The sequence below is a fragment of the Phacochoerus africanus genome, chromosome 7 (genome assembly GCF_016906955.1).
Source record: "Phacochoerus africanus isolate WHEZ1 chromosome 7, ROS_Pafr_v1, whole genome shotgun sequence".
In the NCBI taxonomy this organism is placed as follows: domain Eukaryota; kingdom Metazoa; phylum Chordata; class Mammalia; order Artiodactyla; family Suidae; genus Phacochoerus; species Phacochoerus africanus.
In genome coordinates this window covers 19911652-19937243 of record NC_062550.1, presented here as the reverse complement: position 1 = coordinate 19937243, position 25592 = coordinate 19911652, and the positions used below count along the sequence as shown (strand labels likewise).

Sequence of the window (25592 nt, the reverse complement as noted above, 5' to 3'; positions counted from 1 at the left end):
GATAACGTAGGAAATGTACTTGAAGATACAATAAATGGGATCTGTTGCTGGTGTTGAAATGATTGTGGCATCAAACATTTGCTCTTGGCGATTCCCACCCTCCTTTTCTGGTAGGAGCCCAAGGAGACTGGGACCTGAGACACCACTTCCCTTGATCTGTCCATCAGTTGATGACATGGTGCTACTGGGGGGTGTTCCATTACCTGTGGTGGTGCCACCACCCCGGGCCCAGCTCCCAGCCCCCATGCCCTGGTTCTTCCCTCTCTTTCCTGCACGCTGCCCTGGCAGTCTTCACCCACCTTCTCTTCCCTTTCATCTGCATCCTGGCATTTCCCAAGTACCAGCTGGACTTTCTGGGCATGTGGAACTGGATATGCCAAAAAATGGCTCCCCTACTTCTTGGCAAGGTTCCGTGTGATATACAATGAACAGATAGTGAGCAAGAAGCGGGAGCTCTTCAGCAACCTGCGGGAGTTCGCGGGCCCCTCTGGGAAGCTTTCCCTGCTGGAGCTGGGCTGCGGCACTGGGACCAACTTCAAGTTCTACCCCCCCGGATGCCGGGTGGCCTGTATTGATCCCAACCCCAACTTTGAGAGGTTCTTGATCAAGAGCATTGCCGAGAACCGACACCTGCAGTTTGAGCGCTTCGTGGTGTCGACCGGGGAGGACATGCACCAGGTGGCGGACGGCTCCGTGGATGTGGTGGTTTGCACCCTGGTCCTGTGCTCCGTGAAGAATCAGGATCGGGTCCTCCAGGAAGTGTGCAGAGTGCTGAGACCAGTGAGTGTGGGGCGTGAGAGGGGAGATGCGCTAAGGCTGCGTAGACACCCATAGGCTTCAAGCAGGGCTCCCACCGGCCTTGGGCAAGTCACTTCACTGCTTCCTTTAGTCACTGATTGATTCAACAAACATTTAGATAATGTCGACTCTGTGCAGCAACGAAATATTTCTGGGGTGAGAAATGCGTCTCAGAGAGGGTAAAATGACCTGCCCCGCCAAGACAGGTGGCTCACAAGATGACAAGAGATGCAACTAAAATCCGGACACCCTAACTTCTATGTTATGAAGGCCTAGACCAGAGGTCTTCTCACCAAGCCACACCTCTAGTGGATACCAACCCAGGGTCACCCAAGTCCCATCACAGAGTCCAATTTTCTAAAGAGGAAGACAATGAATCCCCTAGGGGGCTGCCTTCCGCAACAAATGAGAACGTGTAAGTACACAGAGAGAGCCGTCTTCATTTATAGCGTATGTCCTTCATTTTTTATCTTGGGTCCTCAGGGGTTATCTACATACCATTCCTCGAGCAATAGTCATCAGTCATTTGTAGAAAATGAACAAATATGCTGGGAAAGAAAGGGAGAGTCAGGGCAGAACAATTTCTCCAAAGACTTTGCAGATGGTATCACCATGCATCTTTGACCGCTGTTTACTTTTCAGAGTTTCTTACTGCCCTGTCTTTGATTTTAAAGGCAATTAATCAATGTGTCCTACTTGTTTAAAAGAATTCAAGGGCATTCCTGTCGTGGCGCAGTGGTTAACGAATCCAACCAGGAACCATGAGGTTGCGGGTCCCGTCCCTGGCCTTGCTCAGTGGGTTAAGGATCCAGCGTTGCCGTGAGCTGTGGTGCGGATCGCAGACATGGCTCGGATCTTGCGTTGCTGTGGCTCTGGCGTAGGCCGGTGACCACAGCTCCGATTAGACCCCTAGCTTGGGAACTTCCATATGCCACGGGAGCGGCTCAAGAAAAGACAATAAATAAATAAATAAAATAAAATAAAATAAAATAAAATAAAATAATTCAAAACTTAAAGAAGAACTAAGAAGGGAAAAAGAAAGTTCTCCCTTTACTTCCCTAAATGCCACTCCCCCACCTGTCCCCAGAGGTCACTGTGTTAATAGATATACCTCTGGTTCTTTTTTTTTTTCTTTTTTTTCTCTTTTTAGGGCTGCACCTGTGGCATATGGAACTTCCCGGGCTAGGGGTTGAATCAGAGCTGTAGCTGCCAGCCTAAGCCACAACCACAGCAACACTAGATCCTTAACCCACCGAGTGAGGCCAGGGATCAAACCCACATCCTCATGGATACTAGTCAGGTTCATTACCACTGAGCCACAGTGGGAACTCCAGTTTTCAGTTGGAAGGTTTTCATTGTCTTCTAGTTGTTAATATTCCTGCTAACAAGTTTGAAGTCATTCTGCTTCTAGATTCTGTTTGGTTTTTTTTTTCTTTCTTTCTTTTTAAGGCCACACCTGCAGCATGCAATTTCCCAGGCTAAAGGTCAAATCAGAGCTACAGCTGAGACCTGTACTACAGCCATGGCAACACCAGATTCAAGCCACATCTCCCCTACAATGCAGGATCTGAAATCCACTGAGCAAAGCCCAGGGATCAAACCAGCATCTTCACAGAGACAAGTTTGGATGCTTAACCTGCTGAGCCACATCGGGAAATCCTGATTCTAGATTCTTTATGTGAAACTTTTTTCTCCTCTCTATCAGTGTGTAGAATCCTCTCTTCCCCAGTAAAACGGCTTGATGACATCTGTCAGAGTTTTCGTGGTCCGTTTTGATCTGCAAACTCATGTCCTTCAGTAAGGGACATTTTTCTAGGATTATTTCTTTTATTTTTTTTCCTCATATTTCTCTTTCTCACTTTCTGGGCTTCTTATTTAATCGCTGGACCTCTTGAACTTGTCTGCTAATTGTCTTATCTTTGATCTCCGATTCCCCACATCTTTATCCTCTCTCTCTACTTCCAAGGCTTTCTTCATATTCTTTATGTTCTCTTCAAAATGATTTCTAAAGTTTTCATTTCTGCTATGGGCTGATTTCAAGGGCTGATTTTTTTCTGACTATGCCTTTTCTATTGCATCCTGTTCTTGTTTCAAGGATGAAATATTATCTCTTTCTCTTGGAAAATATTAATAAAAGGGAGAGCTTTTTCTTTTAATATTTTCATCTCCCTACTTAGTCTCTGCTTCCTCCAGGTTTTTTTTTTTTTTCCAGTTTCTTGTCTGAGCATCAGTGTTTGTGTTGGAGGAGGTTCTTCTCAAATGACAGATGACAGTCAGTCTATGGCTGATTATTCACATTTCCAGGGGCAGCCCTAAGAGTGCCATGAGCATGGATGAAACATGTTCACGCCAGGCTTCTCTAGAGTGAGCCAGCTCAGCTGTACACGTGGAGAGATCCCAGTGTCAGTGTTTGGGTCTTTCCTATGCACTGGCCAGAAAAATCTTTCAAATCCCCTGGCCGCATCTCTAAGCCTGACTTCTAGCATTCTGGAAATCAGTTGAGAGAAGAGAGAGGGCTGGTGATCTCAGCATTTTGTCGTAAACTTTCTCTCATTCCCCACACTTTCACTAAGGCGTCTATGTCCTACTATGCCTCGTTATAAAGACCCTCTGTTCCACCATCTCCAGAGAATAAGCCAGAAGTCCTCCGCCAAGGTGCAGGGGGAATAGTGTCTCCCTATTCTGAGTGGGGGAGGGGATTCCAAGGTCCAATGGCTTATTAAATAAACTTCAGCCTATCTTCCAGGTTTTTTTAAAATCAACTTTATTGAAGCACAATTTGCATACAATAAAATGCATCCATTTTAAGGCTACAGCTGGATCTGTTTTGATGTATGTACACATTCACACGGTCATGTATGAAGATTTAGACATACCTATTACCTCTAAAGGGTAAAGAAAAATATAGACATATTATAAAATAAAGATATAGACATACCTATTACCCCTAAAGGGTTCCCTTGTGTCTCTTTATAATCAATCCACAACTCTAGACCCCAAGCCGACACTCATCTCTGTCGCTATAAATAGATGTGTCTCTTCTAGAATTTCACATAATAGAAGTATATAGTAAGTATTCTTTAGTGCCTCGTTTCTTTGGCATTTAACATAAATTTAACATAAAAATTTAACGTAAATTTTTTGAAACTCATCCATGCCATTGCATGGATAAGTTTTTATTTCTTTTTGTTTCTGAGTGGCATTCCATCGTACGGATATCACACAGTCTATAACTTTTATAGACGTTTGAGTTTGTTCCCAGTTTGGGGTTATTTTGAATACCTGATATGAACGCCCTTGTACATGCATTTTTATGGACATTTCGTTTCATTTCTCTTGGGTAAATAAATACCTAGATGTGGAATTACTGGGTCATAAGTAAATCTATGTTTAACTTTAGAAATGGCAATGTGGTTTTCCAGAGTGGTTATGCAATTTTACTTTTTTACCAGCAACAAATGAACATTCTAGTTGCCCCACATAGTCACTAATACTTGATATTATCAGTAATTCTAATGAGGGTTTGGTGGATCTCATGGTGGTTTTAATTTGATTTCTCTAATAGCAATAACATTAAGCATCTTTTCATGTGCATGTTGGCCATTCGTGCATCTTATTCTGTGACGTGTATGAGCAAATATTTTATCCATTTTTAAATTGAGTTATTTGTCTTCCTACTGCATTGTAAGTGTTCTTTCTATATTCTGCATTCAAGTCCATTGTCAAATGTATTAATTATGAATATTTACTATCAGGTTGTCTCAACTGCTCATTTTCTTTTTTTGTCTTTTTTTTTGTCTTTTTTATTTTAGAGCCCGCGGCATATGGAGGTTTCAGGCTAGGGGGTCCAATCGGAGCTGTAGCTGTCAGCCTATGGCACAGCCACAGCAATGCCAGATCTGAGCCACATCTGTGACCTACACCACAACTCATGGAAATTCTGGATCCTCAACCCACTGAGCAAGGCCTGGGATTGAACCTGTGTCCTCATGGACGCTAGTCAGATTCATTTCCACTGAGCCACAATGGGAACTCCATCAACCTTTCATTTTCTTAATGGTGTCTTTTGAAAAGCAAAAGGTTGTGGATTGGCATCGTCCCTGCTATGGCTCGGGTCACTGCTGTGGTACAGGTTTTGTGGCCCCCTTTTGAGGGCCACATATGCAGTACGTGGAGGTTCCCAGGCTAGGGATTGGATCGGAGCTGCAGCTGCCTGACTACACCACAGCCACAGCAACTCGAGACCGGAGTTTGTGATCTACACCACAGCTCACGGCAACACCAGATCCTTAACCCGCTGAGCAAGGCCAGGGATCAAACCCAAATCCTCATGGATACTAGTCAGGTTCTTTAACCACTGAGCCACAGCAGAAACTCCTGCCATGCAGGTTTGATCCCTGGCCTAGGAACTTCCATATGCTGCAAGTGTGGCAAAAAAGGAAGGAAGGAAGGAAGGAAGAAAAAGGGTTTGTTTTGATAAAGTCCAATTTATCATTTTTTTTCTTTTATGCTTCATGCTTTTTGTGTCTTAGCAAAGAACGCGCTCTCTACCCCAAAGCTTATGTTTTCTTCCAGAAGTTATATAGTTTCAGCTTTTATGTCAATCTCTATGATCCACTTACAGTTAATTCTTGTATGTATCATTGAGTTCTCCTTTTTCTTTGTTTTTACATTTTTTTCTTTTTTCTTTTCTTTTTTCTTTCTTTTTTTTTTGGGGGGGGTGGTTTTGTTTGTTTGTTTGTTTTCCGGCTTCCTCTGGGGCATATGGAAGTTCCTGTGCCAGGGACTGAATCCGAGCTGGAGCTGCAACCTATGTCACAACTACAGCAACACCAGATCCTTAACCCACTGAACCACATCGGGAACTCCAAAGTTGTGTTGTTTTGCTTTGTTCTGTTTTTTGGCTACCCTACAGAGTATGGAGTTCCTGGGCCAGGGATTTTTTTTTTTTTTTAAATAGATATCCAGTTCTTCAAGGACCATTTGTTGAAAAGACTATTCTTTCTCCACGGAATTGCCTTTTTGCCTTTGTCAAATATCAACTGACCATATATGCGTGGGTCTATTTTTTTTTTTTGTCTTTTTGCCATTTCTTGGGCCGCTCCCGCGGCATATGGAGATTCCCAGGCTAGGGGTTGAATCGGAGCTGTAGCCACCGGCCTACGCCAGAGCCACAGCAACGCGGGATCCGAGCCACGTCTGCAACCTATACCACAGCTCATGGCAACGCTGGATCGTTAACCCACTGAGCAAGGGTAGGGATCGAACCTGCAACCTCATGGTTCCTAGTCGGATACGTTAACCACTGCGCCACGACAGGAACTCCTGTGTGGGTCTATTTTTAGATTCTGTTGGTCTATGTGTCCATCCTTTTGTCAATATCCCACTGTCTTAATTACTGTAGCTTTATATTAAGTCTTGGAATTTGGTAGCACAAGTCCCCCAACATTAAGCTCTGTTAGGGTGAATTTAGAGTAGTCTTTACTCTGGACAAGCTTGGGCTTTCCACTAAAGCCCTTCTGGGGTCTCTCCCAAGTGCCCCAAGTGTTGATTATGGACTCTTCTCTCTGATTTGCAACTTGGGGGAGCTCTGGGAATTTTTCGGCTGACAACTCCCCAGTCTGTCTTTGCTTAACCTCACGGTGTGACACTCAACACGTATGATGTATGAGTCATTATTCGCCCATCGACTCAACGAGAAGCCAGGCAGATTTCTGAAGCTCTGTGATGCTCCCTTCTTTCTCCCAGCTTGCTTCAGGTTCAACTTTCTTGGGTCTAAATAGTGAATTAAAAAACCTACAGTTCTCCTCCTCTGTGTCTCCATTACTCGTTACACTTCGCTTGTGACACTTCTGGTCACGCCAAATGTGTGTGTGGTGCAATGCCATCCAGGTGTCTTACAATTTAACTCAATTCCGACACTTATCTAGATGTCGGAGATGGGGACAGAAATGGGGTCAGATCTCACAGGTGAAGGGCTCAGTCTCACAAGATTGTCCCCACCCTTCAGTCACCAATCACAAGTGCAGCTTGTCAGGTGTGCTTCTGATTGGCTCTCAATCAGATGTTCCCACAACCCCCTCTTCAGGTTCCATTAATTTGCTAGAGTGACTCACAGAACTTGGGGAAACATTATTCATGTTAAACAGTTCTAATTTAAGGATATGATAAAGGATACAGAGGGACAGCCAGATGAAGAAATATATGGGGCAAGCTGTGAGAGGGTCCCAAGACTAGGAGTTCCTATCTCTGTGGAGTTGAGTTGCATCACGCCACCAGCCCCATCCATGGATGTGTTTAGCAATTTGGAAGCTCCCCAACGCCCCTTCTCTTGGGATTTTATAGAGACTTCCTCACATAGGCAAGATCAATTTTTTATAGAGATTTTTATTTTCTCCATTATAGCTGATTTACAGTGTTCTGTCAATTTTCTACTGCACAGCAAGGTCACCCAATCACACGTACATGTATATATTCTTTTTTCTTACATTATCATGCTCCATCACAAGTGACCAGACCTAGTTCCCAGTGCTATACAGCAGAATCCCATTGCTTATCCATTCCAAAGGCAATAGTTTGCAGGCATGGTCAATGATTAACCCCATTTCCAGACTCTCTCCCCTCTCTGGAAGATGGGGGGGTGGGGCTGAAAATTTCAAGCTTCTAATCATGGCTTACCGTCCTGGAGCCCACCCCACAAAGAACAAAATGCTCTTACCATTCAGGAATTTACAAGCATTTTAGGAGCCCTGGGTCAGGGACCGGGTCAAAGATCAAAAATTAGGACAAAAGATGCTCATCAGGTTCTTATCAGTTAGGGAATGACAGGGGTTTGAGGAGCTCTGTGTGCCTAAATGGGAGGTTGGGGGCAGAGATCAATATAGATTTTTCTGTTATTTTTCACTATTAGTTACAACTTGTTTTACTTTCTAGCTTCCGGAAATGTGCTGCAATCCTCTCCCTTGCTGTTTTCTTTGCCTTGTAGACAATCAGTTTTGCTATAACATAATATATGCATTCCTAAAAAAAAAAAAAATCACGATACAGTGTGTACATCAACTATACCTCAATTTAAAAAAAAAATTTTAATCACATACTATGCAAAGTCATGCAACAAAACCACGGAGCTTATGGAAGGGAAAGGGAGGTTAGGGACAAAATATTCAAAAGTGTCATCAGTGACCCATTAAAAAAAAAATAGAAGCCCAATCAAAACAGTAACACAGTTTTACACATATTAAGTGGTTAAGAAATGCATAGGATAGGGGGTGGGGTGATGGGTGGGGGGCTTTGGGATGGAAATGCTATAAAATTGGGTTGTGATGATCGCTGCGCAACTATAAATGTAATAAAAGTCACTGAGAAAAAAAACCAACAAGTAATTTAAAAAAAAAAAAAAGCAAAACGCCCTTTTATTTTGAAGCACAGAATGGGATTTTTGCTTCTTCTCTTAGAGTCGTTGCATTTTTTTAACTCTCTACATTAATTTCCTTTGTGTATTTTAACTCATGTACATGTGCTATTTTTACAGCTGCGAAATTTTAATAAAAGGCAACATATTTTAAAAGGCAAAAAAGAAAGAAAGAAATGCATAAGAACGACAATACAGAAAGCATTTTACCTGGAAAAAGACGATGTTTGCTTGCGGACCTGGGCACCCAAAAGGGCTACAGCTTGTGCGTTGTGAAGTTCTTGCACGTTATGTTATATGTTATGATATGTTATGTTATGTTATGTTATGTTATGTTTTATGTTTTATGTTATGTTATGTTATTAGGAGGAGGGTCACCTGAAATCTGATAGAAAGTTGCCGCACCTAATGTGGATGGGGGTGGGTCGTGAACGGACGCAGCTGGTAGATGTCGGAGTCAGGTGCGCTGTGTGTATTTCTACCTGCTTCAGTTATCTGCAGTCACCCGGATTCCTCACACCCCAAACTGTGCCTGAGCAAATGTGACGGTCACATCAGGCTCAGATTGTTCCCTAACATGGCAATCGTGTGGAAATGAATTCTCATTTTCCAAACAACCAACTGGTATTTGTATCCAAACAAACCTCACTGCAGTTTTAGTGGATTTGGGAGGGAAGCAGAGGTAAATACGTGTGTTCAAGCTTCCATATTTATTTCTTTACACGGGTGACTCCCCCAAGTAGACAGGGGGACCTTCTGGGGTAAGGACTGGTGACTCTCCATTTCCCCACTGTCTGGCTCAGCATCTGACCCTCATTAGGGACTAACAAATCTTGGGGGAATAGAGTTGAAATGAAAGTTGTTCTGTGGCCTAATAATGCATTTATGAACTTATGAAGACAGACTATTTATGTAATTTTTTTTTTTGTCTTTTTGCCTTTTCTTGAGCCATTCCCACAGCATGTAGAGGTTGCCAGGCTAGGGATCTAATCGGAGCTGTAGCCACCAGCCTAGGTCAGAGCCGCAGCAACACGGGATCCGAGCCATGTCTTTGACCCACACCACAGCTGGATCCTTAACCCACTGAGCAAGGCCAGATATCGAATCCGCAAGCTCATGGTTCCTAGTCGGATTCGTTAACCACTGAGCCACGATGGGAACTCCCGAAGACAGACAATTTAAAACAGATTCCCATCTCCAGGAGATGCCCTTATCTTCGTGGAACACATAGCAGCTGAATGCTCTTGCTGGAATTTCTCCAGTCAGCAGTTCCTCAGCCCAGCCAGACCCTTCTTATTTGAAACCTGTCAACAAAGCCAGAATGTTCTGGAAGGAGCTGCTTTCTCTCAGCCAACATTACAGCTCCCGCGCGCCCACTGGCCAGGGAGCTATCTCCTCCTCATACCTCTGAGTACACAGAACTAAAAAGAAAGCATGTGGGCACTGTCAGGGCCTTTGCACCCCAGGGATTCAGGACCTGCCCTTTCTCAGTCAGGTGCCAATAGGTTAAAAATAGTCACAGGAACAGGAACAGAAGGAATTCAATGCAAAGAATTGTTAACCGGATAGAGGGTTATTCACTGGGTGACTGAAAGAGAGCCCTAAGACATGGCACAGAACTGGCACTGACCAAAGTGAATGCTAGATCTAGGGCTCAGGGAACAAAGGGGTGAGGTTAGAAGTATTAAAACTCAGGACTTCACAGGAGTGGCCCCTGAGACGCTGAACCCCGGGGAGGAGGCACGGCTTGCCTGGCCCTGGTACCTCCAGGGGGAGGCACAGTGAAGCTGATTGATTCTTCAAGGTCTGGGAAAACTGCCAACTGGATTCAGCTGCTGCTATGGGAAGGCACTGCTGCTGCCAGGGTGAAGGCGCAAGGCTGGGGCCCTGCGCCGGGACAGGAAACCCGCAGAAAGCAAATACCGTGCAGTCACCTTCTGGCGCCCCCTACTGGCAGATCCTAGCAGCCCCAACTGGCAAAACCAAGTCTCACCCCTCACATTGGAGCTGGGACACAATAACTGTCACACCTATCAACTGGGAATCCCATCTACCCCGCATCACATTTTTCCTGAACTGACTAAACCAACCCATTGTTCTGGCATTTGCCCCCACATCACCCCTCAGGCTTTCAGGGAGGGCATCTCCCTCACAGCCTCTAAAGCAATCAGCTTAGTCATTAATTTGAATTAATTGAGATGCTTTGATGTTGGTTTTCTGACCTAGTTGCACAATAAAAATATCTTTCTTATCTTCCACTCCCACCATCGATCTTAGTAAACAGCAGGTAGTCCTTATGCGTTCCTTGAATAAAAACACACATGTGCTCAAATAGATGCTGATGAATCAAGATAAAGTCTTTTGCCTTCTAAAAGGCTCTCTCTTTTTTTTGTTTGGTTTTGTTTGTTTGTTTGTTTTTTAGGCTCTTTTCTTTAAGCGATAATATACCAAGGTCATTTCACTGTGGCATTCAAATTAGGTCAACCTTTTAGAAAACTATTAGCAAAAAACCATATCCATGAAAATGTTCATTAAGGCTGAGGTGGGGGTGATTGAGATGGGGGGGGAGCAGCCCACACATCCTGCAACAGGATGAAAATCAGAGTTATGGGCATTTTATTCAAGTTTGAGACACATAATTGACCTCACTTGTAGTGGGAAGGAATATAGACTACTGCCTCAGCTGTTGCAAAAATCAGAGCTATGGAACTAATGTTTTATTATGGAAAAATAGTACTTCTCTTTAGGGAGGCTCATAGCAAACCAAAATTTGGAGTCAATGATACCTGGGTTCCAATCCTAGCTCAACTGCTTATTAGAAGTGTACCTTTTAAGTCTCCCTGAGTCTCAGTTTCTTTATCTCTAATATGAGGAAAAGACTTACTTTGCAAGGTACATTAAGGATTCAATGAGAAAGAGAAATTGACCTGTAAAGAGCCTGGCACATACTAGGTATTTCACAAATAGTAAGTGTTTTTACCGTTGCCTCAAGTATACATGCGGGTGGGAAGTGTAGCAACATTACAGCTATAATTGCATTTAAAAGAAAACTGATGCACTGGGGAGAAAGCTGAAAGGAGATACATAAAAATAATGAATAATGGTTGGATTTGAGTGGTAAAATCATGGATGATTTTTCTCTTCTGTTTTCCAAATACTCATCATGCAGTTTTTTTGTTTTGTTTTGTTTTGGTTTGGTTTGGTTTGGTTTGGTTTCTTTTTAGGGCTGCACCTGCAGCATATGGACGTTCCCAGGCTAGGGGTCAAATTGGAGCTGTAGCTGCTGGCTTAGACCCCAGCCATAGCAATGTGGCATCTGAGCCACATCTGCAAACTACACCACAGCTCACAGCATCTCCGGATCCTTAACCCAATGAGTGAGGCCAGGAATCAAAACCACATCCTCATGGATACTAGTCAGGTTCATTACCACTGAGCCACAATGGGAACTCCCAGTTTGGAATACTTAAAATGGCAAAACAAAAATCTTTTTTAAGGAAAAGTTTTGAGAAAAACCTCCAAAGATTAGGGAAAGTAATAATTCATTGGTCAATAAAAAGTCCAAAATGGTGCCTGCCTGTCTGCCTATAAAATTCAGCCCCAATGCTATTAGGTGAGGCCAAGGAAAGCAGGCATCCATACCAGAGAGCAATGGGGCAGGCCCGAGGGTTCTTGTCCCCACAGAGAAGAGGGCATCTGTGCTGGGGACAGTGGCTACAAGGGGACATGATGGAAGGGAGAAAAATAGAATGAACCATGCAGTGTTGGGATTTGTACTGAAAATATAAGTGTAGGGAGTTCCCATTGTGACTCAGTGGGTTAAGAACACAACTAGTATCCATGAGGAGTCAATCCCTGGCCTTGCTCGGTGGGTTAAGGATCTGGTGTCGCCTTCAGCTGTGCCATAGGCGCAGATGCGGCTCAGATCCTGCATTGCTGTGGCTGTGGTGTAGGCCAGCAGCTGCAGCTCTGATCCAACCCCTAGCCTGGGAACTTCCATAGGCCATGAGCGCAGCTGTAAAAAAGGAAAAAAAAATAAGTAAATAAAAATAACTGGGTGGATTTTTTTGCGGGGGGGGGAGCACATCTGGGGCATATGGAGGTTCCCAGGCTAGGGATCAAATCCGAGCTATAGCTGCCGGCCTACGCCACAGCCACAGCAATGCCAGATCCAAGCCTCGTCTTTGACCTACACCACAGCTCACAGCAACGAGGCATCCTTAACCCACTGAGCGAGGCCAGGGATCGAACCTGCTTCCTCTTGGATACTAGTCAGATTCATTTCCACTGAGCCACGGGGGGAACTCCTCAATGGGTACATTTTTTTAAAAAAAGAAATAAAGTATAGGTGTAGACTCATGGCCTTCAAATTAAATTAAAATGCATAGAGAGTTGTGTATATGTGTGTACATGTACATATACGTATATATATGTGTATTCCCTACTTGTCTCCACTGATGCCTCAGAGTCAATAAAATATTATGCTTACTCAAACTGTGTCATATATTTCCATTAAAATTCTTATTATTTCCATGTGGTCCACCACCTGAGCAGGTTTTGCCATCCCTGGTCTAGAAAGTTAAAGCTTGAACACAACATCCTGTACCTGGCTTAAGAGTTGGAAAATTACTGACAACATTTCCAAAACTATGAGCATACCTAGTGCCCACATCTTGGTTTCTAAATACCATTCTCCACTAAAAGAAACTAAGTTTCCTTGGAGAAATGACTAACGCTAAGGTTGGGCCAGATAAATCACAGGACGAGTCAGGACTATCTTGTTCCAGATGATTGGGAAGCGCCAAAAGAATGGAGGGGATATATACATATCAAGAGGACAGAGAAGCCAGCTTGAAGGTGTTCCCACTGGCCAAGGCTGAGACAATCTGAGCCTCAAAATAAATAACAAAGAAAATGGGAATCCCTGAGTCTATATTAACATGAATGAATGAATGAATGAATGAAAAAGAGAAAGGTTTTTTTTCATGCAGAAGATGCCAACTAAGAAATATAGACGTAATTGTGGATTTGGCAACCATCACAGGACTAATTAAGCCAAGAAACATCAGCGATGCCAGGCTAGTGGGTGGGAGTTTGGTGAGGTTCAGGATATTTACATGGTCTCCAAGTGTCTCTCTACAAAGTGCATTTTCATTACAGATGGGGAAAAAAGTAATTTACAGTGGAGGAACCTGGCAGACTCTTATCAAAGTCAACACCACCAGTAATGGGACACACTGAAATCCTGATAGGATGCAGGAAGATAAGAACACAGCATTAGAGTTCCTGCTGTGGCGCAGCGGAAATGCATCCGACTAGGAACCATGAGGTTGCGGGTTTGATCCCTGGCCTCGATCGGGGAACAGTTAGGGATCCGGCGTTGCCGTGAGCTGTGGTGTAGGTTGCAGACTCGGCTCGGATCCCATGTTGCTGTGGCTCTGGCGTAGACTGGACACTACAGCTCCGATTGGACCCCTAGCCTGGGAACCTCCACATGCCCCAGGTGCAGCCCTCAAAAAGACAAAAAGACCAAGAAATAAAAACGAACACAGCATCGTTTCTGTAGTACTTCTGCCCAAAATGCATAACCTCAATCCAATCATGAGGAAACATTAGACAAACGCAAATCGAGAGTCATTCTACAAAATAACTGGCTTGTTATCGTCCTCAAAATGTCAAGATCATGAAAATCAAGCCTGAAGAAATGTTCCAGAGCAGAAGAGATGAAGACATGACGCCCAAATGCAACCGCACAATTTGGAACAAGATGCTTTCCCTACAAAGGTTACGATTGAGAGAACCGGTAAAATCTGAATGGGGTCTGAGGATTAGGACTGATCTAATCAGCACTAATCTGGCTTTGGTGGCTCTCTTGTGGCTGAGTGACAGAGAGAGAGAATGACCTCATTCATAGGAAACACACCTTAAAGTATTTGAGGAGTGAGGTGGACTTCAGGTCAGCAACTTACTCTCAAAGGGTCAGAAGAAAAAAAAAAAAAAAGGTTTTTCATTCTCTTCTTATGTCTTTTCAATATGTAAGAAATGATTCAAACGAAAATAAAGTTCAAAAAGTTTATTTTGGCGGTAGCCGAAAGCTCTGACTCTTTATCTCCCAGAAAACAAAGGCTGCAGCCAGTTTGGTCGGCCAAACCTGTTCATCTTGATGGCTGGGGACAGACTGGCAGGCGTGGGCTGGGCAAACAGCTCTCTGTACAAAGGATCAGGATCAGAGGCTGGGCCTGGGAGGCCTGGGCTGACACCTTCGGCCATGGCTTAAGCAAGGAACCTCTCAGCACTGAACACTTAGGAAATGCTCAGAAGCTTATGGCCTCTGGGACTTGGGGTAGGACCAAGCCCCCTCCGTTCAGATCCTGAAGGCTCAGAGAAGCCTGGGAAAAGAGGAGGAGAGGGAGAAGGAGAGGAAGATAGGATGGCCTTGGATTTCTTGTATTGTCACAAGGATGATACAATACATATGTTTTCCATCCATAAAAATCACCAAACTCGGGAGCTCCCATCGTGGCTCTGCAGTGATGAATCCAACTAGTATCCATAAGGATGCGGGTTCAGGGATCAAACAGGTGGGTTAAGGAGCCGGTGTTGCCATGAGCTGTGGTGTAGGTCACAGCCTCGGCTCAGATCTGGCATTGCTATGGCTGTGGTGTAGGCTGGCAGCTGCAGCTCAGATTTGACCCCTAGCCTGAGAACTTCCATATGCCTTGGGTGTGACCTTAAAAAGACCAAAAAAAAAAAAAATCACCAAACTCTGTGGTCCTTGGATCTCTGTGCCATTTTCCCAGTGTTGAGTCCCCAGCAGAAGAGGCAGGGTTCTCCTGGTGCAAGAACAAGGGCAGCCAGGAAAAGGCTGCCTTGGTCACAGGTTCCAGTGGCCAGTCACTGAGGATTTGTGAGGTTTGGGGGCTTTTTCCATCCAGCAAAGTTGCTGCTTCATTTTTTGCATATTTTAACAGGTTTGATGTTTTCCCTGAGATAGTGCTACAAATTTCAAGAATGGAAAAGACACACATGTTTGTTGATGCATATCTCCTCCATGGAATGCTGAACAGCTATAAGGCAAGAACTGTGCAAAGTCAAGCTCAAGTAGCCCTATTTTATCCACACACTCCCTGTTCCTAATAAGAGCTGGGCCACATCCAGTGCTCGGTGAATGTTTTCTTTTTCTGTGTGTGTATGTGCACTGCATGTGACTTAATGGACTTTTTTTGCATGCCTAGGTGGCAGAGATAAGTCCCATCACCACACAACTTCCCTCCATTTTTCCATCTGCAAAGACTTTCTGATGCCTCTCATCCCAAGTGACACGTTGCATGTGAATGTCTAGAGTGGTGTGTTTAGTTACTGAGAGATGAGTAAGCCATGGTTATCTGCCCTAAAGAAACCAGCAAGGTCCCAGCTCCAGAGAAGCAATGGCTCCTAGAGATAAGCAGCCAGGCACTGGGGCAAGAAAATACTCATCTCCATCTAAGCCCACCCAATATATGTGCGCTGTCCATTGTGCTGAACAATCGCAGTTTGCAAAGACAGGCAAGGACAGACCCCCTGCCCAGAGAGTCAGGGCTGTAGGAGAGAGTTCAGTGTGGGAATTTCCACATCTCAGATGTTCACCAAAGCCTAGAGAACATTCATCTAGGTCTTCATTGGAGACCACTGAACTCTAGATGAAGAAGGAAGGCTCTCAGGGAAACAAGAAAGGGCTCTGGGCTTGGCAAGCTGGATTCAGGAGCTCTGATGGAGGTGAGACCGTCTCCAGGCTGAGCCCAGCCCCAGGGCCAGAGGCCCCGCCCCCAGCAGCAACAGTAGCAGCTTCGAGGGCTTGGCTGGGTCCTTTTCAGGACGTTCTATGACAGAGCCCATGTCAACAACGTCTCCAGCCCACAGACCTCAGGGTGCTTGGTTCAGCCCCAGGGTCCTGCCTTCGCAGCTCCTGAGATCCAGTTACAATGCAACGGGCATTGCATCCTGATAAGGTAGCAGTCAGGCACGTGCCTGCTCCTGCCTGGGTCCAGCGTCTGACCCCACTATGACCTCCTTCTTCCCAGATTTGGGTTTGACTCATGCTTCCAGAATGGGAACCTGAGGATTCCTGCTACCCCGCGGTAGCTGACTCATAACTGGTCTGGAGGTAGCTTTGGAAGGGGCTTGGGGCAGCTGTCAGCTCTCAGGGAGGAGACACCATGATTTCCTGAGTATCTGTCATGTGCCAAGCACCAGGCACACCACCACATTTCATCAGTATAAGGACTCTGTGGAGTCATTCCTAGAAAGGAGGAAAGTGGGGTTCATAAAGGATCATGCACTGAGCCAGCCACTCACTTGTGCTTGAGGGACTTCCCGGGGCCAGCCAGCCCCGCCCCTGGGAACCACCACTGCTTCATTCGTTCCTCCAGCCAGTATTTATTGAGGGCTTCCTGCCCTCTGCTTTGTGGCCACTCGGTCCCTGAGGGCAGCCTGCTGGAGACCCCCTAGCTCACCGGGAGGAGCCAGGCTTGGTTGGGAAAAGGGTCCCCCAAGGTGTCCCAACTCCTGGTTGGCTGGCTGCCTCGGAGGCTGGGGAGGGGTCCTTGGCTGGGACTAGGGCATCAGTGGGGCAGTGGGCCCCCGCACCCAACAGGTGCTTCAGAGCAGAAAATGCACATGCTCTCCCAGGCTTCAGCCCGCAGTGGGTGGGCAGTCACATTTTGCAAAGACAGGGAAGGACAGCCTACTCGCTGGGAAAGGCGGACTACTCTCATTCCTGTGGTTTCAGGTATCTGGGTGATGTCAGGCCTGAGTGATGCGTGGGTCTCACTATGTCTGGGGCCCGATGCGGGTGGAGGCATTTCTTTAAAAGCATATAAATCACTAACTACTTCCCTTTTCAGCCCAGCCCCACCCAGGCCCAGGAGGAGTCATTCCACAAGTACACAAAGACAGCTTCCCCCCCTCCTCCACCCTCCGAGCTGCTCACATGTGTCCATGGCGCTGAAGATCCAAAGAGTCACCCTCCCGTGGGTCCCCTGTGCCCCCACTGCTGTGATAACGTGTACACACACCAACCAACTCACAGGCAGCTGGGCTGTCTTGAACACACAGGTGCATGCTGGGAGCAGCCCCCCCCCCAAACTTACACTTACACAGGCACACGCACACTGATGTGTCCTCCTGCAACACCCATGCTCACTGGTGTCCCCAGGCACAGATGAGCTCCTGCCTATCAGAGCCCCCTCAAGCTCTGCCAGGTACCCACAGAAACACGGGCCTTTCCATGGTCACGTGTGCACATGCACCTGTATACAAAGGGCTTACACTTCAGCAACAGTCTTCAGTAGCCCGCAATCCATACACACACACACACACACACACACACACACACACACACGTCATGCACTCTACATGGACACAGACACACTCCAATCACACACCCACACCAGACACACACGTGCATGTGTGAATGAAAGGCTAGTCCCAAGTCTCTACACACCTTCACACAGTCACGCACACCCCACACAAACAGGTGTGATTTTCAGGATGTCGGGGTGAGGATGTGAGCCTGCAGGGAGCCTGAGCCGGCAGGAAGCCGCAATCCCCAATCTCACCACCAGGGGCCGCTGTCCAGGCCAAAGCGCCCGCTCATCTGCAGGGACAGAGCTGGCCTCGGGCACCCGACCGTCTTCCTTCAGGAGAAGAGGGGCAAACTGGAAATAAGACAGCCCCGCATGTTCTGAAATGTGTGGGGTGACCTCCCACCGAGTGGACAGGGGCTCCAAGAGAGGAGGATGAGTGGGGGCAAGTGGAAGAGAACCATGGGAACAAAGAGCAGATGCGAGAAGGAAGATGAGGTGGTCCTGGAAGAATCGGGAGACGGGGAGGGACTGGGGAAAAAGAAGAGAGAAATGGGGGGTGGGGATGGAAAGGATGGTGCCAGAGGTGGGGAGGAAACGAGAGGGAGGAGTTAAGGCACGTGCGTGAGAGATGAGAAGAAGAGAAGGTAAAGCGGCTCTGGAGACAGTGCAAGGAGGCCGAGAGCGCCTTTTCCGGGACCAGGACAGGGGTGGCGATTTCCTAGGCTGGCTGGACCACCCTCCCCCTGCCCCCAGCTGCAGCAAGCCCCGGGGCTGTACTCTGCCTTGGCGCCTTGGCCAGCCCCAACCTGCCACCTGCCTGACATTCACATGAGGACGACTTCCAATAAGACGCAGGTGGCATGTGGCAGGTGGCAGGTGGCAGGGGAGGGGGCCCTGGAGAGAGAGCCTCTCTCACCCCCACTCACCCAGCTGCTCTCCTGGAGTGTGGAGAAAGCTAGGGACCCCGAGACAGAGCTGGAAATTTGCCTTGTTGCTAGAATCCCTCCCGCCCGCCGTTGCAGGTGGGCCTATAGCCTCCTGCTCGGGGCTCTGTGGAGTCAGAAGGCAAACCATAAAACGCTAAGATAAGGAGACTTTCCAAGCTATGCGAGTCCTGATTATCACTTTATGCTTATGCCATCAGCTTGGTCCCACTCTCACAAGATCAGGTGGTGAGCCCAGAAAGCTGGAAGGTTCTGAGAGAGCAGCTCAGATTACAGAGGAGCAAAGGAGGCCATGGGCCTGGGGTCCTGTCCACCAACTCTGCACCGTGGACACTCCCATAAGCCCCATTCCCCCTGCCTCCCCACCTCAGAGCACTCTGAGAACTTAGCATCACACCCAGAGCCCACCTCGGGCCATTTTGCCACAGATTCTGCCTCTTCCAACTTCTGTGCCCCAGAACTCAGGCCCCCATGGAAGACACGTGACTGTCTATTGGTCAGATGCTCTGAGTGGCAGGGAGAAAAGTGTCATGCTGTCCATTTTTCAGATGAGACCACTGAGGTTCAGAGAGGTGGCATGCTCTCTCTGAGGGCCCATGGAGCAGACTCGCACTTGAAGCCAAAAGAGAAGAGGTGGCTGAGTCAAGGCCATAGCCAGGGCTCTGGCCTGCCCTTCCTTCATAAGGCATAAAAGCTTCAGCCTCATGCCTCAATCTTCCCCCTCCAGCAGAGCCCTGACTCAACCCCTGCCCCTGTTTCCCACACCCCCCACACCTCAACTCCTCGCTCCAAACCCACACACCCTCTCCACAGTCACCCCCACCTCCTCCCCTGCCCAGGAGCGTGCCAGCCGCCTCACTGTCTCCTCCGTGAAACCCGAAGTCAGACCACCCCATCCTTTCTCATTCCCAGAGGGCCTCAGCCCTGCATCCGACCACATCTCTCCTCTGTTCCTCTGCTTAAAAACCCTTCGGTGGCTTCCCCCTCCCCTCGAGATATAGCATTCACTGCTGCGCATGGCATTCAAGACCCCTGCAAACTTTTCTGATCTTAATGGCCATCATTAATAAGTCCACAATAACAAATGCTGGCGAGGGTGTGGAGAAAAGGGAACCCTCCTGCACTCTTGGTGGAAATATAAACTGGTACAACCACTATGCAGAACAGTATGGAGGTGCCTCAGAAAAATGAATATAGAACTACCATATGAGGAGTTCCCATTGTGGCTCAGTGGTTAACGAATCCAACTAGGAACCATGAGGTAGCGGGTTCGATCCCTGGCCTTGCTCAGTGGGTTAAGGATCCGGCATTGCCGTGAGCTGTGGCATAGGTCACAGACATGGCTCACATCCCACATTGTTGCGGCTCTGGCGTAGGCTGGTGCCTACAGCTCTGATTAGACCCCTAGCCTGGGAATCTCCATATACCACAGGAGCGGCCCTAGAAAAGGCAAAAAGACACAAAAAAAAAAGAACTACCATATGATCCAGCAATCCCACTCCTGGGCATATATCCAGACAAAGCTTTCATTCAAAAAGATACATGCACCCCAATGTTCACTGTAGCACTATTCACAATAGCCAAGACATGGAAACAACTTAAATGTCCATCAACAGATGACTGGATTAAGAAGACGTGGTATATATGTACAATGAAATACTACTCAGCCTTAAAAACAACAAAATAATGCCACTTGCAGCAACATGGATGCAACTAGAGATTCTCATACTAAGTGAAGTAAATCAGAAAGAGAAAGACAAATACCATATCATATCGCTTATGTATGGAATCTAAACTACAGCCCAGATGAAGCTATCTACAGAACAGAAACAGACTCACAGACATGGAGAACAGACTTATGGTTGCCAAGGGGAGGGGGAGAGAGTGGGATGGACTGGGCGTTTGAGGTTAGCAGATGCAAATTACATTTAGAACAGATAAGCAATGAGGTCCTGCCGAACAGCACAGGGAACTATAACCAGTCTCCTAGGATAGACTATGATGGAAGATAATGTAAGGGAATGTATATACATATGTATTATTGGGTCAATTTGCTGTACAGCAGAAATTAAGAGAACATTGGAAATCAAGTATAATTTTTTTTTCTTTTTAGGGCCACACCCATGGCATATGGAGGTTCCCAGGCTAAGGGTCCAATCGGAACTGCAGCCACCAGCCTACACCACAGCCACGGCAACTCGAGATCCGAGCCGCCTCTGTGACCTACATCACAGCTCAGGGCAACACTGGATCCTTAACCCACTGAGCGAGGCCAGGGATCGAACCTGCATCCTTATGGATGCTAGTCGGGTTCATTAACCGCTGAGCCATGACAGAATCTCCTAAATCAACTGTAATTTTTTTTTTAATTTTTGGGGTTTTTTTGTTTTGTTTTTTGTCTTTTTGCCTTTTCTAGGGCCACTCCCATGGCACACGGAGGTTCCCAGGCTAGGGGTCTAATCAGAGCTGTAGCTGCCGGCCAACACCAGAGCCACAGCCATGCTGGATCCAAGCTGAGTCTGCGACCTACACCACAACTCATGGCAATACCAGATCCTTAACCCTCTGAGCAGGGCCAGGGATGGCACCCACAACCTCATGGTTCCTAGTCAGATTTGTTAACCACTGAGCCACGACAGGAATTCCTAAAAAACGATTTAAACGTTTCTGATCTCATCTTCACCTACTCCCCCACCACCCCATCGCCCATTTGCTCTCTAACCACCCAGCTGCTTTCAGATCTTGGCTCAGCCTCTGGGGTCACCTCTGTCTTACCCCCACGGAGCCTCACACCATTCGCCGTGGGTCAACTGCCACCCTCAGAGCTCCCGTAGCCCCCCACCCCCGTGCTCCCCCCAGACGCCTGTCTGAATCCCCCTCTACACAGGCAGGACCCAGCCAATCTCTGCGAAATGATTATCCTCAGTACCTGGCACACCACTCGGCTTCTAGTAGGTGTTTTATAATTGGCTGGTCATGATTAAACATTTTTGTTGTTATTATTAAATGAGAATTGCAGTGTTTATTTTAGATTCTCTCCTTTTCTTTTTTTATTTTTTTTTTTCACACCTGCAGAATCTAGAAGTTCCTAGGACAGTAATCAAACCTGCACCACAGCAGCAACCAGAGCCACAGCAGTGAAAACACAGGCGCCTTCAAGTTCCTATCGTTGCTCAGCAGGTGAAGAACCCAACTCGTATCCATGAGGACACATGTTTGATCCCTGGCCTTGCTCAATGGGTTAAGGATCTGGCATTGCTGTGGCTGTGGCATAGGCTGGCAGCTGCGGCTGATTCGACCCCTAGCCTGGGAACCTCCATATGCCCTGGGCGGAGCCCTAAAAAGACCAAAAAAAAAAAAATAATACACAGGAGACTTAACCCTTTAGGCCACCAGAGAACTCACAGACTGTGTTTCAACGAGGGTGTCTCTGGTTCCCCTCTCCACCCCTCTCCACGAGTGCAGGCCAAGGAGATGCTCAGGGAGGTGGCGGGGCTGGCATAGCTAACAGTTTCCCCTCCACCCCCGCCATCCCATGCTCTCTCCCTGGGCACTGCACCTGCCCCTCTCCACAGTGCTCATAAGGGGCAGCAGACTCACTGCAGTCTGGGGCCCCAAGACGCTATATCCCTCAAGGCACTGCATCCCTAAAGATACGGCATCCCTCAAGACACTGCAACCCTGGGAGAGTTGACTCAACAGGCCAGTGAGGAAAGTGGGTGCAACATCTTATCAACACGAAGCTCCCTGTCACCTTAATCTTCTCTACAAGGGCAACATGTGGCCAGGAAGGCCTGAAGCAGCACCACCCCCACCCCTCCACCTGCCTGCAGATCTCTGGGACGTCTGCAGAGCCACCCAGAAGCTCCAAACTACATCCCTCTCCCCAGCAGCTTTCCCAGCTCCGTCACTTCCTGGAGCAGCTAGAGCAGGGAGACGATGCTTGTGGGCCCTGACCTTGGGAAGCTTCCAAGCTGCAAAGTAAAAAAGTGATTCTGTCACCCGGGGACTAGGTGGACCCAGGAACAAAGCCAGGCCAGGATGCAGTGGACATGTGCTGGGTGGGGGGTGATGACAACAGCAGCAATGATGGCTCCTCCCCATTAAGCACTTACTAAGGGCAAGACTCCAAGCTGAGCAATTTATAGATGTTTTCTCGGTTAATCCTCCCCCTTCATCTATGAAGTAGATATAATTCTTATTTTACAGACTGAAAGAAGAAGCTCAGAGAGATCTAGCAATCTGTACACCATCACACAGCTGAACAGTGGAAGAACTGCAATGCAAATCCAGATCCACCAATTCCAAAGCCCATCACCTTTCCACCTTGCATCGTGGCCACCCCCAAACTTGCAGATGGGGATTTGTTACTTCCCTCCCCAAAGGCTCCCCGCCGCCGCCGCCAATAGCATAATCTCTCCCCGCTGAGGCACCTCCCAATCTGGCCCCTGCCTGCCCTTGGCCACCACCCAGCCCACACCCACCACACCTCGGATGGCAGACTTGCCGTTTTCCAAGTCCAGCCCTCTAAGCTTCACTTCCGCGGTTCACTCAGGCTCAAACGCCTGTCCCATTTTACAGATGAGAAAACAGAGGATTAAGAATGTTAAGTAACTAGCCCAAGGTTACAGCGTCAGGAAGTAATTGAGCCTGGTTAGAACGCGGGTCATTAGAGCATCAAGCAATAAAGCGTTCGTTTGTGTTACAGACAATTAGGGAATCAGCAGGACATGCTGCCAATGGTGCAGAAGGAGGTAGGGGAGAGGGACCAGGTTGGTTCCAGAGTGAAGGAGGGTCAGGCTGGGCCTCCAGGAAAGATAGGATCTGGATGGGCGAACTTGAGAGAGGAAATTCCAAGAAACGCACAGACAAGAGAAAAAAAAGAGACAGACAGAGAGGCTGGTCAGAATCAGGGAGGCGAGATACATAGCAGAAAGGGCGATGTCATGGGGAGGCCCGCAGTGTCGTTCGAATTGCTGTGTGACCCTGAGCAGGGCCCTTCCCTCTCTGGGGAGTTACCTGGTCCATAAATGAAGGATAGATGAGCCCTGATGGTCTCTGGGGTCCCACCTGGCCCTGCGTCCTAGGTGTCTCCTAGGTATGTGGCCACTGAGCCTTGAAACACAGGATCTGACCCCAGACTCACTGACATGGGACACAGGCTTGGATACCAAGAGCAGACAGGGGCCAGCAGCCCACATGGCATCGGACAGGGCACCGCGAGCTTGGCCCCACTTTCATGCGGGATGGACCGTGCACCCCTCTTCTCCACGCATCTGTGCTGTACGTGTGGACTCACCAGAGGGGGTCCAGTTCTGGGGAAGGCAGAACCCAGGGGTGAATGCGGGCTCCCAGGCCAGGTACAGGTCATGCCTGGCATGAACTGAAAGGCCAGACCCCAGCTCCTCCTCAGGGAAGGGAAAGGAATGGGGGTCCCAGAAGAAGGAGCAGAGAAAACATCCTGAGAGTGATGGTGAGTGGCCCGCCCAACTGGAGGACATTTGGGGAACAGGAATGGTCCCCAACCTAGACAGTGCTGCACCCAAACATAGAGTACATTCCAGATCATTTGTAAAGGGGACTTTCTCCCTTGGGTGCCTGTGGTCCGATAACACAGAGACTCTGGAGAGTTTGGAACCTGCCAGGCAGAAAATGCATCACTAGAGACTGAGGACACACGTATGTGAGCACACGCGTGCATGCACACCCAAACCCCTGCACAAAGACCCCCAAGTCAGGTCGCCCTTCCCCCCATCTCCAGACCAAGCCCTTCAAACTGCACTCCCTCCCCAGGGTCCACGCCCCTCACGTGCCAGTGACACGCACGTCAGACGGTCTTGCTGTCTCACCTTGAGCCCTCTCGCTGATGCACCTGCTTCTTTCTGACTCAAGAGGTGCCAAACACGGAGTTCCCCTTGTGACTCAGTGGTTAACGAATCCGACTAGGTACCACGAGGTCTCGGGTTCGATCCCTGGCCTTGCTCAGTGGGTTAAGGATCCGGTGTTGCCATGAGCTGTGGTGTAGGTTGCAGACGTGGCTCAGATCTGGTGTTGCTGTGACACTGGAGGATGCTGGCGGCTACAGCTCCAATTAGACCCCTAGCCTGGGAACCTCGGTGTGCCACGGTGGGGCCCTAGAAAAGGCAAAAAGGCAAAAAGACAAAAAAAAAAGAAGTGCCAAACAGAAACAGGCCCACCCACCTCTGTGTGGCTGGATTCCACCCTCTGGACCGTGAACTCACCTCTTATCTTTCTACCTCGTCGCTGTCCATCTCTCGCCCACAAGAACCCTGTCTTATTCACCACTGAGCGCTAAACGGGGGGACGAGCAAGCCCTTGGGAGCCTGCATGGTCCCCAGGTGTCCGCCTCACTGGACCCTTACCATGTATCAAGGAGCTGGAGATTCCAGGGCAGTGCCTCTCCTCCGCTTACTGGCTGTGAAACCTTAATCGGAGTTTCCACGTTCTACAAGCTCATGGTAAAGATTGTATGAGAACTGCCTGCAGAGTGCTTAGCACAGCAGGACACAGCATAAACCCTCAGTGAGAACAGCTCCACTTATTCATACGAGTCCTTAATTATCCCACCATCCTATCTCTTGAGCGGGAAGTCCCCCCTGAAGTCTAATCTCAAGCATTCATGCTATGGTATGAACCAGTGCCCACCTTTGTTGGAGCCTGGGGACCAAACTGGATGAGGCTATCCTGGTTGGTTGGAAGAGCCACCTCCCTGGAAGAGGACGAGGCCAGGAGGGAGATTATGGAGGCGCCAGGCCCAGGACTCTGCCATGCACCTGCCCCGGCTCCAGCAAAGACCTAGGGGCCTGCCAACTTACCCCGCCCCATGATCTCATGGCTGCTTGTGCCAGGCGCTGGCTCAGGGAGCAGGGACTGACAGCAGGAACTAGGCACAGAGCCCAAGGACAAGAAGGCGGGAAGACAGAGAGGGCCAACAACAGAGCTGTCCCCAAGGGGCTCAGACCCGAGGTTCCTGGAGCCTCCGTGTGCAAACTTTGGCTAGCAACACCCCCATCTCGGCTCTTCCCAGGCCCCCTCCAGCTGCCCTCCCCTCCCCAATGGACAATGGACAAGGGG

General features: G+C 48.0%; 1 protein-coding gene across 1 annotated transcript; it reads left to right on the top strand.

The window, feature by feature from the left end:
- Window positions 1-170: 170 nt before the first annotated feature.
- LOC125130339 (putative methyltransferase-like protein 7A) lies at window positions 171-9634 on the top strand. The gene is given in 3 exon segments (XM_047785713.1): window positions 171-377; window positions 379-784; window positions 9414-9634. Coding segments are annotated over 3 exon segments (834 nt in total).
- The last annotated feature ends 15958 nt before the right edge of the window (window positions 9635-25592 follow it).